Source organism: Rhinopithecus roxellana, chromosome 12, assembly GCF_007565055.1.
Source record: "Rhinopithecus roxellana isolate Shanxi Qingling chromosome 12, ASM756505v1, whole genome shotgun sequence".
In the NCBI taxonomy this organism is placed as follows: Eukaryota; Metazoa; Chordata; class Mammalia; order Primates; family Cercopithecidae; genus Rhinopithecus; species Rhinopithecus roxellana.
The window spans coordinates 133,438,384-133,455,329 of record NC_044560.1 but is presented as its reverse complement, the minus strand read 5'-3'; the positions used below and the strand labels follow the sequence as shown (position 1 = coordinate 133,455,329).

Genomic DNA, 16,946 nt, shown 5'->3' with positions numbered 1-16,946 from the left:
CTGGCAGGTGCAACAGGGCTGTAAATCAATCGTTCAGCTTTCCTTCCGGAGTTGGGACACTCACACCCTTGGTTACTTCCTAAGGCCAGTTCCTGAAATTCTTTTCTTTTTCTTTTGTTTGAGACAGAGTCTTGGGCCATTGTGCCCAGGCTGGAGTGCAGTGGTGCGATCTCAGCTCACTGCAACCTCCTTCTCCCAGATTCAAGCGATCCTCCTGCTTCAACCTCCCGAGTAGCTGGGATTATTTTTAGTAGAAATGGGGTTTCACCATGTTGGCCACGCTGGTCTCAAACACCTGACCTCAAGTGAGCCATCCGCCTCGGCCTCCCAAAGTGCTAGGATTACAGGCGTGAGCCACCGTGCCCGGTCTCGTTATTGATTCTTTTTGCTTCCACAGACAACTTTTGATTTCCTATCTTCCATCTGAGGGCATTCAGGGCTTTTGGGCCTTTGTGTGTAGACAGTCAACTCTGTGGAGCTGAGATCCTAGAGAATATGGCCAGAGAGAAATATGAACTGTACTCCATTCGCAGCTAGCAAAACTTTCCTTTCTTTGCGCTGTCTTTGGAGCGGTTCTAGATTTTGGGAGGACGGCTGTAGATCTCCTGCATCCTTGGTTAAGTCATAACCTTGGTTAAGGCTTATAGATTTCACTTGAGAGAGTACCTGTGGTAAAGAAGTTCAAAAGCCAGGAATACCAGCTGTTTGTCTCAGCTAAAAACTGGTAATATGGCTGGGCACTGTGGCTCACGCCTGTAATCCCAGCACTTTGGGAGGCCGAGGCAGATGGGTCACCTGAGGTCTGGAGTTCAAGACCAGCCTGACCAACATGGTGAAACCCCGTCTCTACTAAAAATACAAAAATTAGCCGGGCATGCTGATGCCTGCCTGTAGTCCCAGCTACTTGGGAGGCTGAGACAAAAGAATTGTTTGAACCTAGGAGGCAGAGGTTGCAGTGAGCTGAGATTGCACCACTGCACTCCAGCCTGGGCAACAGACTGAGACTCCATCTCAAAAATAAAATACATAAATAAAATCTGGTAATAATAAATTTAAGAGTATTTATTTTAAAGAGTTCTAGGCCGGGCGCGGTGGCTTAAGCCTGTAATCCCAGCACTTTGGGAGGCCGAGACGGGTGGATCACGAGGTCAGGAGATCGAGACCATCCTGGCTAACACGGTGAAACCCCGTCTCTACTAAAAAAAACAAAAAACTAGCCGGGCAAGGTGGCGGGTGCCTGTAGTTCTAGCTACTCGGGAGGCTGAGGCAGGAGAATGGCGTGAACCCGGGAGGCGGAGCTTGCAGTGAGCTGAGATCTGGCCACTGCATTCTAGCCTGGGCGGCAGAGCGAGACTCCATCTCAAATAAATAAATAAATAAATAAAATAAAGAGCTCTATAGTTAGAAGTCAGCTTAATCAAAAGCTGATATCCGGCTGGGCGCGGTGGCTCAAGTCTGTAATCCCAGCACTTTGGGAGGCCGAGGCGGGTGGATCATGAGGTCAGGAGATCGAGACCATCCTGGCTAACATGGTGAAACCCCATCTCTACTAAAAACATAAGAAATTAGCCGGGCATGATGGCGGGGGAGGCTGAGGCAGGAGAATGGCGTGAACCCGGGAGGCGGAGCTTGTCACTGCACTCCAGCCTGGGCAACAGAGCAAGACTCCGTCTCAAAAAGAAAAAAAAGAAAAAAAAGAAAAAGAAAGTGTCATTCACCTAGAGCCAGAGCCCGCTGTGCGGGAGACCGGAATTGTATTATTACTCAAATTAGTCTCCCTGAACATTCTAGGATCAGAGCTTTTAAGGACAACTCGGTGGGTGGGGGGAAGCTGGTGAGCCAGGAGTGCTGATTGCTCAGGAATGAAATCATGGGGAGTCCAAGCTGTCTTCTCGAGCTGAGTCAGTTCCTGTATAGGGGGCCACAAGATCAGATGAGCCAGTTTATTGATCTGGTGGTGCCCACTGATCCACCAAGTGCAGGGTCTGCAAAATATTCCAAGCACTGATCTTAGGAGCAGTTTAGGGAGGGTCAGAATCTTGTAGCCTCCAGCTGCATGACTCCTAAACCATAATTTCTAATCTTGTGGCTAATGTTAATCCTACAAACGCAATCTAGTTTCCAGACAAGAAGGAGGTCTGCTGTTGGGCACATTGGCTCGTGCTTGTAATCCCAGCACTTTGGGAGGCCGAGGTGGGCTGATCACAAGGTCAAGAGATTGAGACCATCCTGGCCAATATGGTGAAACCTCGTCTCTAGTAAAAATACAAAAATTAGCTGGGCGTGGTGGCATGCACCTGTAGTCCCAGCTACTTGGGAGGTCGAGGCAGGAGAATCATTTGAACCCGGGAGCTGGAGGTTGCAGTGAGCCGAGATGGCGCCACTGCACTCCAGCCTGGCAACATAGTCAGACTCTGTCTCACAAAAAAAAAAAAAAGAGGGAGGTCTGCTTTGGGAAAGGGCTGTTACCATCTTTGTTTAAACTATAAACTGTATTTCTCTCAAAGTTAGTTCAGCCTACATCTAGGAATGAACAAGGACAGCTTGGGGATTAGAAGCAAGATGGAACCAACTACGTTAGATCTCTCACTGTCTCAGCATAATTTTGCAAGCGCGGTTTCACTGTGAGGAAATCAATTTCTGTTGTTTAAGCCACACAGTCTGTGATCTTTTTATTTATTTATTTTTTTTGAGACGGAGTCTCGCTTTGTCACAATTCTCCTGCCCCAGCCTCCTGAGTAGGTGGGTAGCTGGGATTATGGGCACACATCACCACGCCCGACTAATTTTTTTTTTTTTTTTTTGTATTTTTAGTAGAGACAGGGTTTCACCATGTTGGCCAGGCTGGTCTCAAACTCCTGACCTCGTGATCCACCCGCCTCGGCCTCCCAAAGTGTTGGAGTTACAAGCATGAGCCACCGCGCCTGGCCATCTGTGGTCTTTTTGATGGCAGCCCTAGCTGACTAGCTTATCTCCTTAGCTCAATGGTCAAAGTTAGCATTACCGGCCAGGCGCGGTGGCTCAAGCCTGTAATCCCAGCACTTTGGGAGGCCGAGGCGGGCGGATCACAAGGTCAGGAGATCGAGACCATCCTGGCTAACACGGTGAAACCCCGTCTCTACTAAAAATACAAAAAAACTAGCCGGGCGCGGTGGCGGGCGCCTGTAGTCCCCGCTCCTCCGGAGGCTGAGGCAGGAGAATGGCGTAAACCCGGGAGGTGGAGCTTGCAGTGAGCTGAGATCCAGACACTGCACTCCAGCCAGGGCGACAGAGCAAGACTCCGTCTCAAAAAAAAACAAAAAACAAAAAAAAAAAAACAAAGTTAGCATTACCAATCTCAGCCCTTGATGGGATTCAGGTACCAAGAAGGACACAGCGTCCCTGCAGAGTACTCTTCCCCACAGCTGCAAGACCAGATTTTAATCATGAGGAAGCAGCAGACAAGGCCAGAAACTGGGACTGTCCACAGGACAACTGGCCAGGGCTCTTCAAACAGACAGGGTCAGTCCAGCTGCTACAGATGCGAGGTAAGAAAAAAAAAAAGCCAACATCAGGAGCCTCTCTGAACCTATTGTGATTTGGAGCTTGTCTAATTTATTTACAAATCAAAAAAAGTTATATATAAAATTATTAAACGATATTGTCATTTTATATTTATATTATTTTATAAATTAATATAATTATTATATAATGATTATAAATTAATGTTTTAATTTATATATAAATTATTATTTTTGTACATTATCTATCTATCTACATACATATGGATATAGCTATCTCGAATGTCAGGTCAGGCATGTGCCACTGTGCTCAACTTGAATTTTATATCATTTTATTGCATTTTATTCTATTTTTTGGAAACAGGGTCTTGCTCTGTCACCCAGGCTGGAGTGCAGTGGCATGAACACAGCTCATTGCAGCCTCAACTTCGACCTCTTAGGCTCAAGTGTTCCTTCTGTCTCTAACTCTTGAGTAGTTGGGACTACAGGTGCTCACCACCATGCCTGGCCAATTTTTGTGTGTGTGTATGTGACGGACTCTCACTCTGTCACCCAGGCTGGAGTACAGTGGCACCATCTCGGCTCACTGCAAGCTCCGCCTCCCGGGTTCACCCCATTCTCCTGCCTCAGCCTCCCGAGTAGCTGGGACTACAGGCGCCCGCCACCACACCCGGCTAATTTTTGTATTTTTAGTAAAGACGGGGTTTCACCGTGTTAGCCAGGATGGTCTTGATCTCCTGACCTCGTGATCTGCCTGCCTCGGCCTCCCAAAGTGCTGGGATTATAGGCATGAGCCCATCCAGCAAGTATTTATTGAACTGTGTACCAGGCACTGGTCTAGGCACTCAGGAAGATGCAGCTGTAAACAAAACAGAGATGTCCAACCTCCTCGAGCTAACATTCTAAGGCTATGCTGTCCAAAATGGTAGCTAGAAACCTCATGTAGCTAGTGCGCACTTGAAATGTGACTAGTCCAAACTGTCATGTGATTAAGTGCAAAATGCACAGTAAATTTCAAAGCTTTAGCATGCACACACACAAACATACAAAGGTTTAAATATCTCAGTAACTTTTTAATATGGATACATGTTGAAGTGATAATATTTGGGATACATTGTGTTAAGTCAAATATATTATTATTTTTTTTTTTTTTTTTTTTTTTTTTTTTTTTTTTTTTTTTGAGACGGAGTCTCGCTCTGTCGCCCAGGCTGGAGTGCAGTGGCCGGATCTCAGCTCACTGCAAGCTCCGCCTCCCGGGTTCCCGCCATTCTCCTGCCTCAGCCTCCCGAGTAGCTGGGACTACAGGCGCCACCACCTCGCCCGGCTAGTTTTTGTATTTTTTAGTAGAGACGGGGTTTCACCGTGTTCGCCAGGATGCTCTCGAACTCCTGACCTCGTGATCCGCCCGTCTTGGCCTCCCAAAGTGCTGGGATTACAGGCTTGAGCCACCGCGCCCGGCAAATATATTATTATTAATGTTAACTTCACTTGTTTTTTTTTTTTTTTTTTGTCTTTTTTTTGAGATGGAGTTTCACTCTTGTTGCCCAGGCTGGAGTGCAATGGCGGGATCTCGGCTTACCACAACCTCCGCCTCCTGGGTTCAAGCTATTCTCCTGCCTTAGCCTCCCGAGTATCTGGGATTAAGGTATGAGCCACCACGCCCAGTTAAGTTTGTATTTTTAGTAGAGACGGGGTTTTTCCATGTTTGTCAGGCTGGTCTCAAACTCCCGACCTCAGGTGATCTGCCCGCCTCGGCCTCCCAAAGTGCTGGGTTTACAGGTGTGAGCCACTGTGCCCGGCTTCACTTGTTTTTTTTTTTTTTTTTTTTTGAGATGGAGCCTCGCTCTGTTGCCCAGGCTGGAGTGCAGTGGCGCAATCTCGGCTCACTGCAAGCTCCGCCTCCTGGGTTTAAGCCATTCTCCTGCCTCAGCCTCCCGAGTAGCTGGGACTACAGGCGCCTGCCACCTCGCCCGGCTAATTTTTTGTATTTTTCGTAGAGACGGGGTTTCACCGTGTTAGCCAGGATGGTCTAGATTTCCTGACCTTGTGATCCGCCCGCCTCGGCCTCCCAAAGTGCTGGGATTACAGGCGTGAGCCACCGCACCCGGCCACTTTTTTTTTTTTTACTTTTTTAAATTGTAGTTACTATGAACAATGAAATAAATAAATATATGGTATGTTAGCGAGTGATACATTCTTTGGGAAAAACGATCAGGACTGGGCACAGTGGCTCGCGCCTATAAACTCAGCACTTTGGGAGGCCGAGGTGGGAGGATTGCTTGAGATTAGGAGTTTGAGACCAGCCTGGCAACAATGAGAGACCCCATTTTTATAAACAATTTTTAAAATTAGACAGGTATGGTGGTAGGTGCCTGTAGTCTCAGCTACTTGGTAGGCAGAGGCAGGGGGATTGCTGGAGCCAGGAGGTTAAGGCTGCAGTGAGCCGAGATCATGCCACTGCACTCCAGCCTGGATGACAGAGAGCGACCTTCTTTCAAAACAAAACAAAACCCTCTGTTCCTCAAGCAAGATGCCAGATGTACCTGGGTCAGTCCAGACTCCTGACCCATGTGGTTTAGGAGCAGCAAGGAGGAGGGAGGGGTCCCGGGAAAAGGGAACAGCCTACCTCTGGACCTTTGCACTGGCTCATCCTGCTTCCGGAATGCTCTTCCTAATATCCATTCTGCTCCTCCCCTCCCCTCCTTCAGGTCTTTCTGCAGATGTCACCTCAGTGAAGCTTTCTCTGATACCCCTGTCTAAAACTACAAAGCCTCCTGAGTAGCTGGTACCACAGGGGCACGCCACCATGCCCGCCTAATTTTTGTTTATTTTTTTGGTAGAGTTGGGGGGGTCCCACTATTTTGCCCAGGCTGGTCTCAAACTCCTGGGCTCAAGCGATCCTCCCACCTTGGCCTCCCAAAATGTTGGGATTACAGGCATGAACGGAGGGGTGTGCGGAGCGGTGTGAAACCCCTAATCGTCATTGGTCCCTGGCACAGTCTCTTCTGCCCATGGCTCCTTAAAGGGTAGGCTGGCCTGTGGGGAGAGGCGGGAGCTGGGTCAAAAGGGCATCAGGTCTCACCCTCCCTTCTACTCGCAGCCAGATGGGCAGTCACCTGGGCTCTGGGATGATCCTTTCTGTGCAGAGTCCGCCTGCGGTGCCACTGGTGCAGGGAGGCGCGGGCCTCGGAGCTGAGCCCCCGGGGAGCGCGGTCTGTTTCGGGCTGGTAGTGGGCAATGTGGTGCAGCGCCCCAAACCACGTGGTCAGGTAGTACCCAGCTGGGGACAGAAAGGGAGGTCAGCTCGGACCTCTAGGCTTCCCTGGTCGCCCCAGATACCCCTGAAGTTTGCCTGCCGTCCCTCCTGCTGCGGGGGGAGGCTGTCTGGGATCCCGGAGGTACTGGATCGTTGGGTTCCAGCATTCTGGAGTTGGGGACTCACCCTCTCCCCGCAGCTCGTCTGGATCTAAGAGCTCCATAAGAAACTCCACGTCTAGCTGCGTCTCCCCAATATCTGGGCTCCAGATGAGTTCCTCAGTCAGCGCCGGCAGGAAGGCGTCGGCCCCCAAAGGATCTGGGAAAGCCCGAGGAAAGGTCCTGAGATGGATGGGGGCGCGCAGACACCTTCCATCTGATCCCCAGGACCGTGAGGGCTGGCTGCTCCTCCGCCTGGTCGGGCATGACAGCGCCTCCTACCAGAATCCCCAGGACCGCATAGACGACTCCCACCAGTGCTACCCTCTCCCTCGAAGTGCGCCTGCATACTCGCTTCCTGCCTCGTTCCCCCATCAAGGCGCTCCCCACCACGCTAGATGTTGACACCTCCCTTACCTTGGTTCTCGCCCCGAGCCAGGCCCGTGTAGACATCTCTGCACACCTCTAACAGAAGCGCCACCTTGCGGCGCGGGGCGCAGGCAGCGTGGAGATGTGCAAGGCGCTCGTGGATGCGACTCCGCAAGGCGGGGGCGGGGCTCTGCCCCTCCGGCCCCGCCCCCGCCCGCAGGGCTGTTTGTCGCCGCCGCAGCAGTCGCAGCTCCGGTGCTCGGAGTGTGCGGAGTCGCGTCCACAGGGCCGGCTTCAAGGGCGCCAATACCGCCTGGCACACGGCCATCTCCAGCGCTGGGCCTGCGGGGGGTAGGGGACGGGTGAGTACAGGGCTGCCAAGTTGCCCCACGCCCACCCACGCAATCCACTCACTCTGGCACACCGCCACCCCTGCCTAGCTATGGTCCCCCGTGAGTGCAGACATGGGTGTGAACACGTGTGGAAGAGTGAGCCTGGGTGTGAACTTGAGCGCACATGTGGGCGATAGAAGGCGTGGGATGTGTAGGACGGGCGTGTGGGTGCAGAAGGAAACGTCCGTGCGCGGATGGAGTGGACGAAGTTGCACACTAGAACCCGTGGGGGCTCCCTTCCCGTCCTCCCATTACCTGGATCCTCGTCCTTCTTGGGGACCCCAGGACCCCTGCTCCCAAAGACAGCCCTGATGTAGGAGTCCTTTGCCAGGTGATCCTGGAGGTCAGTAAGGAGGTGGCGCACATCCTGAAGCAGCTCCGTGGCCGGGTCCCCAGACCCGTGGGGACCCCCAGAATCTGAGGCGATGCGCACCCGAAGGCTTCGGTACTGCCTGGCCACGTAGCTGCTACGGGCCCTAACCAGAGACTGGATGTGAATGGTGAGCACCTCCTCGGGGCCTTCCTCTTCAGGGTCGTCCTCCCTTCCTTCCTCCCTTCCTTCCTCCCTTCCTTCAGGGTCTTCTTCCTCCTCCTCCAGGAGGCTGGGGAGAGCCGGCCCAGGATGGTCCACTTCCGGGCTGAGCGGGCCTTTCACCCAGGAGACCCCGTGAGGTGCAGGGTTCCTGGGGGCTGGAAGTGAGGAGGGGGTTCGGTCCCTAGAACAGGGCAGCAGCTCCCTCCTCCCTCAGAGGTCCAGGGCCCTGCCCAGCTAACCTGGATCATGTCTCTGCGCGGCCTCTGACTCTGTTTCTCGAGGGGTCTGCTCCCTCCCCCAGCCTCTGTGGGTCTCCACGTAGAGCTGGTTCACAATGCAAAGCACCTTCCCTAGGGTGTCCTGTTGGACCCTGCCAATCTGCAGAGGATCTGAGGCCAGCAGAAGTGAGAAGGTGTCCTAGGTATTCAGGGGACCAACTCTGGTCCCTTCAAGGCACCAGGAGACTTACTTCCCAGCTTCATTGCTGGAGGTGCTGAGGCTTAGCTCCTGGCCCCTCCTCAGTCAGACCCAGGAGTCCAGGTCCCCAGTCTCCTTCTCACTTAGACCCAGGAATCCGGGCCTCCCAGTTCCTTCCTCCTCCAATCCTGTCCTCTGTTATGATCTAGGAATACAGGCTCCCATCCCCTCTTCCCTCTGGGACTACAAAGTCCAGGCCCCCAGCTCTCTCTAGCCCCCAGTTCTATATTCCCCTCAAACCCAGTAGTCTGGGCCCCAAAGCCCCATTCATTCTCTTGGAGCAAGGAAATTGGCAGGTTGGCTGTGCCCTCTTTAGAGAACCATGCCTCACCTGTGTGTTCATCTCTGGGCCCTAGAGTGGGAGGGGGCAAGAGCAGGGTTCTGGGCAGAACATCCCTGAGAATAGAGAGGTGGGAGCCCCAGTGTCAGTGGGGTGTCTTAGGGAAGGGTCCCCCTTAGTGCTTCAGATGGGTGACCTGTACCTGCTAGCTGATAGAAAGGCCAGGAGATGGGGTAGGTCTGGCATGCAGAGGTTGGAGGATTCCAGGGACACACCTGGGGTGGGGGAGGAAGAAGAAGAAAGTAAACTTGAGTGGTGGCAGTCTTCTGTCCCCTGGGACGCTCTTGCTCCCCCATTCCTTCAGAAACCCCCCAGGGACCTTCACAACAGGGAAGTTCCCACTCCTTGGAGTCCCCATCTTTACTCTTGCACACCACTTATGCCACCAACAAGGATTCATTCATTAAACAAACACTTACTGAGCCCTTAGTCATTTCCAGGCACTGGAGATACAGTTATCAAAAGACAGACAAGTTCACTGCCTTCCTGTAGCTTACCTTCTAGTGGGGGGCGGAGGGGGAAAAGGCAGAATATAAATTGAGTAAACAGTCGGGGCATGGTGGCTCACGCCTGTAATTCCAACACTTGGAGAAGCCGAGGTGGGCGGATCACCTGAGGTCAGGAGTTCGAGAGCAGCCTGGCCAACATGGCGAAACCTCGTCTCTACTAAAAATACAAAAATTAGCCGGGCATGGTGGTGGGCGCCTGTAATCCCAGATACTTGGGAGCCTGAGGCAGGAGAATCGCTTGAACCCGGGAAGTGGAGATTGAAGTGAGCTGAGATTGAGCCATTACACTCCAGTCTAGGCGACAAAAGTGAGACTCTGTCTCAATAAATAAACAAATAAACAAAACGTTAAAAAATGAATAAACAAAGTGGATATTGTATTGAGTGCTATGAAGGAAATGGAGTGATTAAAAGTGACCGGGAGGCCAGGTGTGGTGACTCATGCCTGTAATCCCATCACTTTGGGAGGCTGAGGTGGGTGGATCACTTGAGGTCAGGAGTTCAAGACCAGCCTGGCCAACATGGCAAAACCCATCTCTATTAAAAATACATGGTGGCTCAAGCCTGTAATCCCAGCACTTTGGGAGGCCGAGACGGGCGGATCACGAGGTCAGGAGATCGAGACCACCCTGGCTAACACGGTGAAACCCCGTCTCTACTAAAAATACAAAAAAAACTAGCCGGGCGAGGTGGCGGCGCCTGTAGTCGCAGCTACTCGGGAGGCTGAGGCAGGAGAATGGCGTGAACCCGGGAGGCGGAGCTTGCAGTGAGCTGAGATCTGGCCACTGCACTCCAGCCTGGGTGACAGAGCGAGACTCCGTCTCAAAAAAAAAAAAAAAAACAGGCCGGGCGCGGTGGCTCAAGCCTGTAATCCCAGCACTTTGGGAGGCTGAGATGGGCGGGTCACGAGGTCAGGAGATCGAGACCACCCTGGCTAACACGGTGAAACCCCGTCTCTACTAAAAATACAAAAAAAACTAGCCGGGCGAGGTGGCGGCGCCTGTAGTCGCAGCTACTCGGGAGGCTGAGGCAGGAGAATGGCGTGAACCCGGGAGGCGGAGCTTGCAGTGAGCTGAGATCTGGCCACTGCACTCCAGCCTGGGTGACAGAGCGAGACTCCGTCTCAAAAAAAAAAAAAACAGGCCGGGCGCGGTGGCTCAAGCCTGTAATCCCAGCACTTTGGGAGGCTGAGATGGGCGGATCACGAGGTCAGGAGATCGAGACCATCCTGGCTAACACAGTGAAACCCCGTCTCTACTAAAAATACAAAAACTAGCCGGGCGAGGTGGCGGGCGCCTGTAGTCCCAGCTACTCGGGAGGCTGAGGCGGGAGAATGGCGCAAACCCGGGAGGCGGAGTTTGCAGTGAGCTGAGATCCAGCCACTGCACTCCAGTCCTGGCGACAGAGCGAGACTCTGCCTCAAAAAAAAACAAAAACAAAAACAAAAAATCAGGGGGTGGCAGCCTAGGGGAGGGATAGCATTAGGAGAAATACCTAATGTAGATGATGGGTTGATGGGTGCAGCAAACCCCCATGGCACCTGTATACCTATGTAACAAACCTGCACGTTCTGGACATGTATCCTAGAAGTTAAAGTATGATAAAAAATAAATAAATAAAAATAAAAATAAACCAAAAAATTAGTCGTGTGTGGTGGTGTGCACCTGTAATCCCAGCTACTTGGGAGGCTGAGGCATGAGAATTGCTTGAAGCTGGGAGGTAGAGGTGGCAATGAGTGGAGACTGGGCCACTGCACTCCAGCCTGAGCGACAGAGTGAGACTCTGTCTAAAAAAAGGAAAAGAAAAAGTGACCAAGGGACCATCTTTTAACTATGATGGTCAAGAAAGATTACATTTCTGCAGAGGCCTGGAGGATGGAGACTAAACCAGCGCCTACAGGGAAAGCATTCATACAGGAAGAACCCAAGCAGAGGTCCTGAAGCTGGGACACACTTAGCATGCTAAAGACACACAGAGGGCCGGGCGCAGTGGCTCACGCCTGTAATCCCAGCACTTTGGGAGGCCGAGGCGGGCGGATCACAAGGTCGGGAGATCGAGACCATGGTGAAACCCTGTCTCTACTAAAAATACAGAAAAAAAAAAAAAAAATTAGCCGGGCACGGTGGCAGGCGCCTGTAGTCAAAGCTACTCAGGAGGCTGAGGCAGGAGAATGGTGTGAACCTGGGAGGTGGGGCTTGCAGTGAGCCGAGATTGCGCCACTGCACTCCAGCCTGGGTGACAGAGTGAGACTCCGTCTCAAAAAAAAAAAAAAAGACACACAGAGGGGAACAGTGTGCCTCGGGTAGAGTGATTAAGGGGTAACAGATGGGGAGACAGGCAGGAACTATATCACACAGCACCTTATAGATCATGACAAGGAGTTTGCATTTGTGTCTAAGGGTGTCGCATGTTCTTTGCAGGATTTGGGGCGGGGTGTATAACATCTAATTAATATTGAAAAATACCTTGGGCTCAGAATGGATTGCGGGAAGGAAAGGGAGATAGGATTAGAAATATTCATCAGCTTTTTTGGAAGCAAAGCTGACAGGTGTTTTTGTTTTGTTTTGTGTTTTGGCAGGGTTTCCCTCTGTTGCCAAGGCTGGAGGGCAGTGGTGTGATCTTGGCTCGCGGCAACCTCCGCCTCTTGGGTTCAAGCTATTCTCGTGCCTCAGCCTCCCAAGTAACTGGGATTACAGTCGTGCGTCACCAAGCCCGGCTAATTTTTGTATTTTTTTGTAGAGACGGGGGTTTTGCTGTGTTGGCCAGGCTGGTCTCAAAATCCTGGCCTCAAGCGATCCACCCGCTTCGACCTCCCAAAGTGTTGGGATTACAAGCATGAGCCACCACGCCGATCCAGCTGACAGTTCTTAGTGATCAATTGACTGTGGGCTGGATACTCAGGGGAGGTGCCTTACCTCTGGCAGTCTTCTGGATCTGGTAGCTCTTGACTTCTCCCGGTAATAGTCCTGTCCTCAACACCAGGACCTGGCTGGGGTCACGTCCTATGACCAAGAAACTCTGGGGATAGAGATAAAGGCCGGCATGACAAAGGTGTGCACAGATGTCTGTTACTTTTGCCTGACTAGCATCCATTTCCCTTATTTTGGGTTCCACACCCCAAATTTCCTTTAAGGGAACACTTTCCCTACTGTCAGTCCATGTGGATGGGGCTGACTTCCCCCAAGCCCCTAGGGTGGGCCCATGACCTGATCTAGCCAATAGGATGACGGTGCTCTCGGCCCACTGTTTCGTTCAGGGACGGGCATGTGACTCAAGCTTAGCCAGTGGACATCTTCCACAGGAGTTTTTTTTTCTTTTTTCTTTCTGTTTTTGAGATGGAGTCTTGCTCTGTTGCCCAGGCTGGAGTGCAGTGGCAGTCTCTGCCCACTGCAAACTCCGCCTCCTGGGTTCAAGCGATTCTTCTGCCTCAGCCTCCCAACTAGCTGGGATTACAGCACCTGCCACCATGCCCGGCTAATTTTTGTATTTTTAGCAGAGAGGGTTTCACCATGTTGGCCAGGCTAGTCTTGAACTCCTGACCTCAAGTGATCCGCCCTCCTCGGCCTCTTATAGTGCTGGGATAATAGGTGTGAGCCACTGCATGCTGGAGCTCTTTTGGAAAGACTTCGTCTATTACACTGGTGTTGCTAAACTGGTGGGAGACAGCTCTGAGCTGGGAAGGACAATACCCTCCTGAGGAGGAAGCTGTGGTAGCCCCCGTTTGCTGTCCCCTCAAATCTATTCCACATTCACTGCAGAATTCCTTGTTCACGGCATTAATATACCCAGCCATGAGTATGACTGATATATGGATTATGATTGATATAGGTGGTGGTTTTTAGCTCTAGTTGTATACGTCCCAAGAGAGCTGTTAAAAAATATTGCTACAGCCAGGCACGGTGGCTCACGCCTGTAATCCCAGCACACTTTGGGAGGCCGAGGCAGGTGGATCATCTGAGGTCGGGAGTTCGAGACCACCCTGGCCAACGTGGTGAATCCCGGTCTCTACTAAAAATACAAAAATTAGCCGGTGTTAATGGCGGGCGCCTGTAATCCCAGCTACTTGGGAGGCTGAGGCAGGAGAATCACTTGAACCCGGGAGGCAGAGGTTGCAGTGAGCTAATATCATGCTGCTGCACTCTGGCCTGGGTGACAGAGGGAGACTCCATCTCAAAAAATAAATAAATAAATAAAACATAAATAAAAATTTAAAAAAATATTGCTACCTGGGCCCCATCCTTTTTTTTTTTTTTTTTTTTTTTTTTAATAGAGACAGGGCCTTGCTCTGTTGTCCAGGCTGGTCTTGAACTCCTAGGCTTAAGCGATCCTCCCACCTCAGCCTCCCAAAGTGATGGGATTACAGGCATGAGTCACCACACCCGGCCAGCCATCTGTATTTTCTGAATCAGTTGTGAAAACCTTTATTTTGGCCGGGTGCAGTGGCTCACACCTGTAATCCCAGCACTTTGGGAGGCCGAGGTGGATAGATCACCTGACATCAGGAGTTTGAGACCAGCCTCGCCAATATGGTGAAAACCCATCTGTACTAAAAATACAAAAAATTAGCCGGGCGTTGTGGCAGGTGCCTGTAATCCCAGCTACTCAGGAGGCTAAGGCAGGAGAATCGCTTGAACCCTGGAGGCGGAGGTTACAGTGAGCCGAGATCATGCCATTGCACTCTGGTCTGGGCAACGAGAGTGAAACTCTCAAAATTAAAAATAAATAAATAAATAAAACCTTTATTTTTCCTGTAAAATAAACAGATGCAAGTGGTGCCTCCGTGCTTCCGGCCTGGAATGCACACAGGTGCTTGGGCCTGGGGCGGCCCCGGGGCAGCTGTGAGGGAAGTCCAAGAGAATTATAGCTATGCTGGCCTCGATGTCACTGAGCTGCTGATCTAAAGCCAGCAGCCGCCTTTTTGGTTATGTTAGGAAGATAAATGCCTATTTGTTTAAGCCACTGTAGGACAGGTGTTTGTTATTTTCTGTCCCAAATATCCAAAATTCCCCACAGTTGAAAGCAAAGCCAAGAAATGGGATGAAGAGAAATTTCTAAGTGTTCTGAAGTTCAGCATCCAGACCTTCTTGAAACTACATTTTTTTTTTTTTTTTTTTTTTAAACAGGGTCTTGCTCCATCACCCAGGCTGGAGTGCAGTGGCGTGATCTCAGCTCACTGCAGCCTTGACCTCCTGAGCTCAAATGATCCTCCCACCTCAGCCTCCTGAGTAGCTAGGACTGCAGGCATGAGCCATTCCACCCAGCAATAAATAGCCTTTCTGGTTTGCCCAGTTTGTGTTGTGTTTGTTGCTAGTAACCAGCAGAGTCCTAATCTAGGGTGTCATGGGGGTCAGGACGGGCCCCCAGCTGTGAGTACTCACCCCCATTGGCCACAGCCCCACGAGGGCCTCCGCATCCTGGGTATCCAGCTCTGGCACATGCCATACCCCCGATGTTCTCTGCAGGCGAAGAAGTGGCTCTAGGGTGCTGAGGACCCCTAGAGGGGTCCTGTCTGCTTTTTTCACCTGTGGTGGGACCAGCCTGGGATGGACAGTGTCCAGGGGGTCAGGGGTCAGAGGTGGGCAGTGGGACATTGAGGTGAGGTCAAAGTTATAGGAAGGGGCAGGCCCAGGGCAGAGGCTAAGAGATGCGATTCAGGGTTCTGTAGTGAGGGAGGTGTTGGATGGAAAGGGTTTCTGGATGTAGCGGAAGGACGGCATAGCCTCAGCCCCAGCAGCCCTCACCTCTCCCCCTTTGTGGGGACTTCAGGTGCCTTGTCCTCTGGCTGGGCCATCCTCAGGATGAAGGAAACCAGTGAGTCATGACCTGGGCTCTGGCAGGGAGAAAGGTAAGACTCAAGGCTGCTCCAGCCCCCGGGTCATGTTCGAAGTATTTACGATCAATATGGCAGAGACCCTGACCAGTCAGAATGGACCCCAGAGGCCGCTTGCTGTGGCAGGGGTTAATTCTTTATTTATTTTTGAGACGGAGTCTCACTGTATTGCCCAGGCTGGAGTGCAGTGGCACGATCTCAGCTCACTGTAACCTCTGCCTCCTGGGTTCAAGCGATTCTTGTGCCTCAGCCTCCCAAGTAGTTGGGATTACAGGCGCGCACTACCACGCCTGGGTAATTTTTGTATTTTTTAGTAGAGACAAGGTTTCGCCATGTTACCCAAGCTGGTCTCAAACTCCTGACCTCAAGTGATCGCCTCACCTCAGCCACCCAAAGTGCTGAGATTACAGGCGTGAGCCACCACGCCTGGCTGGCAGGGGTTAATTCTTTAGTACCGGATGGTGGGGAATCTGGGGATCCCAGGAGAGAGACCAGCGTGTCTTGCGGTGTGGGGAGACGACTCAAAACAATAGCTCTTTACTAAGTGGTAGGAAATATTTTTAAGATTTTAACAGCCATGGCAGTTGTGTGAATGTGGACCAGCCCTTGACAAAACCCAGTCAGCGCCTGGAAAAGTTCTTGGTCCACAGTAGGCAGTCCATCTATCTGGAAAGGTAATAACATCCCCTCTTCCTCCCTTCCCACACCATGGAGGGGCCACTGAATCTCTTCCCCAGTGTTTTCTTGTGAAAAATTTCAGACAGAGAAAAGCTGAAAGAAGCATACAGGAAACATCCATATGCCCACCACTGAGATTCTACCATGAATATTTTACTCATCTTGCTTTATCACACATCTGTTCCTCTGTCTCTCCATCCACCCATCAGGCCCCAGCTCCTAACCAGGTATAGAGTCCTATGTAGGTTATCACTTGGGGTGGCACTTGTCCCGGCAGCAGTCCCAGGAGCAGGAGACCTGGGTCTGGGGAGGATCCTTCCTTCCTTCCTTCCTTCCTTCCTTCCTTCCTTCCTTCCTTCCTTCCTTCCTTCCTTCCTTCCTTCCTTCCCTTTCCTTTCTTTCCTTCTTTCCTTCCTTCCTTCCATTCATCCAATATTTATTGAATAGAGGCTGGAATTAGGTGCCTGTGCCCTAGAGAGAGGGTGATGAACAGGACAGGCTCCTCCCCTCAGGGCCTGCCATTCTTGTTTGGGACAGGTATAGCGTATGAATAATAAGCAGCTAAACAAACACATTAGCCCATTGACCAGAAGCCCAGGGTGCTATTAGGAGGGAGGGAGGTGGGGGAGGGAGGCGCAGGTGCCCTGCCCAGGCAAGAGCAGGAAGGAGGGGAGGGGAGGGGAGAGGGAGGCAGATGCCTGCTTGGGTACCGTGGCAGGGGAGGAGGCTGTGGACAGTGCATGGCAGGGGTGGGTCAGGGCAGCTGCCTCATACCAAAGGAAGGCAGCAGGGGCTGAAGAGGCCAGATGCTCGGTCCCGGGGGGCCCTACCTGTTCTCGGAGGAGAGGCCTGCAGTAGCAGGAAGTGGAGAGAGGAAGCTGAGCAGGCAGGGGGAAGAGGCGG

At 51.8% G+C, this 16,946-nt stretch overlaps 1 protein-coding gene across 13 annotated transcripts; it reads right to left on the bottom strand.

Moving 5' to 3' along the window:
• Positions 1-256: 256 nt before the first annotated feature.
• Positions 257-16,930, bottom strand: RINL (Ras and Rab interactor like). Of its 13 annotated transcripts, none has more exons than XR_004052278.1 (12): positions 16,874-16,910; positions 14,914-15,365; positions 12,451-12,553; positions 9,170-9,242; positions 9,019-9,083; positions 8,450-8,599; positions 7,931-8,365; positions 7,332-7,625; positions 6,943-7,074; positions 6,617-6,780; positions 6,408-6,536; positions 345-666 (listed from the first exon to the last, which is right to left on the bottom strand). XR_004052278.1 is itself a non-coding variant. In XM_030913764.1 (12 exons), the coding sequence occupies exons 2-12, from the start codon at positions 15,324-15,326 to the stop codon at positions 1,715-1,717; spliced, it is 1,821 nt and encodes a 606-aa protein (XP_030769624.1). In that variant the 5' UTR covers positions 15,327-15,365; positions 16,874-16,930; the 3' UTR covers positions 1,626-1,714. The 13 variants fall into 13 exon arrangements, 10 of the variants coding, with proteins under 10 accessions (XP_030769627.1, XP_030769624.1, XP_030769630.1 ...); XR_004052279.1 differs by having other exon boundaries at positions 369-486; XM_030913764.1 differs by lacking the exons at positions 345-666; positions 6,408-6,536 and adding an exon at positions 1,626-1,909 and having other exon boundaries at positions 14,914-15,073; positions 15,277-15,365; positions 16,874-16,930.
• Positions 16,931-16,946: the final 16 nt, after the last annotated feature.